Source organism: Schistocerca cancellata, chromosome 1 (genome assembly GCF_023864275.1).
Source record: "Schistocerca cancellata isolate TAMUIC-IGC-003103 chromosome 1, iqSchCanc2.1, whole genome shotgun sequence".
In the NCBI taxonomy this organism is placed as follows: Eukaryota; Metazoa; Arthropoda; class Insecta; order Orthoptera; family Acrididae; genus Schistocerca; species Schistocerca cancellata.
Genome location: NC_064626.1, coordinates 356,103,878 through 356,106,419, shown reverse-complemented (window position 1 = coordinate 356,106,419; position 2,542 = coordinate 356,103,878). Strand labels below are relative to the sequence as shown.

General features: G+C 46.8%; 1 protein-coding gene across 1 annotated transcript; it reads right to left on the bottom strand.

Annotated features, from left to right (window-relative positions):
- Positions 1-1,035: 1,035 nt before the first annotated feature.
- LOC126176016 (translation initiation factor IF-2-like) lies at positions 1,036-1,467 on the bottom strand. The gene has a single exon (XM_049923174.1). The coding sequence runs from the start codon at positions 1,465-1,467 to the stop codon at positions 1,036-1,038; it is 432 nt and encodes a 143-aa protein (XP_049779131.1).
- Between the last annotated feature and the right edge of the window lie 1,075 nt (positions 1,468-2,542).

Sequence of the window (2,542 nt, the reverse complement as noted above, 5' to 3'; positions counted from 1 at the left end):
CATTTTTGCCAGCCGAAAATAGTGTAGCTAAACGCAACAATATTGATGACACAGTTTCAAAATTTGCAGCACAAATAGTTAAAATGATACGATCATGTTATCACTTGAAGGTAAAAAGACCTTTGGTTATTTGTAGCGGTTGGGGGTGGGGGAAGAGAGCGGGTGATAAATTAAAATTCTGCACCGAGTGCCAAACTACGAATTACCTGGCTCCACCACTGGGTCAATTCACACTTGACGGAAACGTCAACACATACCAGAATGCGTTTAAAATGGCGGAATGCACGAAAGTTGTCAACAGAGCTACGCGAAACGCGACGTATAACGTAAAGTTTGCCGGAAAAAAATTTGTTTGACGGTGGTGGGGGGAGAGGAGAGGGGAGAGGGGGCTGTGGCGTTGCCTCTCATAAGAAGTAGTTAACCTGCCCTCGCCTGAGTCCCTATTTGATGGGTTGCTTTGTTCCCGAAACACGTATTTTACGTAAGAGTGTTGTTCCTCGTGAGAATCCATGTGTCTAAAAGCGAAAAATGATTCAGGTATTAAAATGACTGTTCAGAGAATAAGTCCATACATAAAACATAAATTAATAAAACGGTTTTCTTTAAGTAACTCTGTTTTAACTGAAAAAGTCACCTCTATCGAGTGAGATACTTTTTTTTGTCCGGATGTTCTTCTGTTTATTCTTGTTCTTCTTGCTTAGAGTTTATCCTGTCTATGTCGAATTCCGCTGTATTAAATTTTGGCAAATTTATTTCTGTTTAACGCTGCGGCCGAATGACCTTCCTGTTGCCGCAGTAATCAGTTACCCAAGGGAGGGAAGTCGTGCACGACACGTCGTCAGTGAATCATGTAAACTTTGACCTTTGTCTTAGCGTTTTTTCACTGTGTTGACGTCCAGTGCGGATCGACCTTTACTCCATGGGAACAAGTGGTTAGGAAGCTGCGAAGAGGAAAGTGCGTCCGCACCGAGTAGTTCTTAAGGTGGCCGTAGATAGCTTCGGGGCGTCCCCAGTGCGCATTGCCGCCATCGTAACTCAGGCCGGGGTGGCGCATCTCCAGCCAGCTGACATGCCACCACCACCACCGCCGCCACCGCCTCCCCTGTACCAGCCGCCTAATTTTCGCCCGTGCCTGGTTGGCGCGTCGCATTTGCCTGCATAAATCCCCGGGCAACTAACAAATTGGATTCCGCGGTGCGTGCCGGCGCCACCGGCACCTCGCGGCCTCTGCCTCGGCCACGGCCAGCCGTGGGGCCAATTAACTTGTCCGGCCGGCTTAAGGATGAATGATGTACGAGCGTCCGGCGCGTCCGCTTCGATTTGTGCCGGCCGATGGCTCTGGCCTGGCCCACCCCTCCCGGCGCGTCTGCTCGCGGGGGCGTTTCTTTTGTTCCGGCGCGCCTCCTCACTCTGTTCTCTGCGCCCTCCCGAAATGGGGAAACCGTGGCCGGCGCTGCCGGGATGCATTACTCACTCTCTTGCAGAGATCAGTTGCTACGGTAAATCTGCGCGTTTAAAAATCACGACAGTCGTGGGTACCAAAACCGTTGGCAAATACCAGAAGCCGTTCAGTACAGCTTGTTGACAGGTTTGACGCAAGGAAGCCATGGTGTCATGTCTCTCATCACAGAGTGATTCTGATTATCTTTTACAAGAAGATTAGGGCCATCTCTTACACCTAACAAGGCATTTTACATATTTTACACTCCCCTGATTACACAAATGAGGTTAGAGATTCTACATCTAAATTGGAATCCAACAGTTAGAAAATAGCTGTGACATTAATAGTGCAAACAGTAATGTCTATAGCAGACAGAAACGCAATTTGTATGCGTTCGCGATTAGTAGAAAAACAGAGATAAATGGCTGGTCGCTAAATTTAAACTCAAGCACCTTCACGTGTATTCCTTCGGTTACCCATTTTATAACGACTAATATCCGTCTTATAGCTATAATTCTTCTCCACATTTAGTTTCCGAAAAGCATAGAACCAGTGTCCACTTGAAGAAAAAGCGAATCATGGCACATATTGTTTGGAACCACATCTACATCTACATCTACATCGCTACTCTGCAATTCACACTCAAGTGCCTGGCAGAGGGTTCATCGAACCAGTCTCATACTACTTCTGTATCATTCCATTCTCGAGTGGTGCGTGGGAAAAAGGAACACCTAAATCTTTCCGTTAGAGCTGTGATTTCTCTTATCTTATTATTATGATCCTTTCTCCCTACGTAGGTGGGAGTCAACAAAATATTTTCGCATTCGGAAGTGAAAGTTGGTGGTTGAAATTTCGTAAGTAGATCTCGCCGCGAAAAGAACCACCGTTGTTTCAGTAACTGCCACCCCAACTCGCGTATCATATCAGTGAAACTCTCACCCCTATTGCGCGATAACACGAAACGAGCTGCCCTTTGCACTTTTTCGATGTCCTCCGTCAGTCTTACCTGGTAAGAATCCCATACCGCGCAGCAATATTCCAGCAGAGGACGGACAAGTGTAATTTCGGCTGTCTCTTTAGTGAGTTTGTCGCATCTTCTAA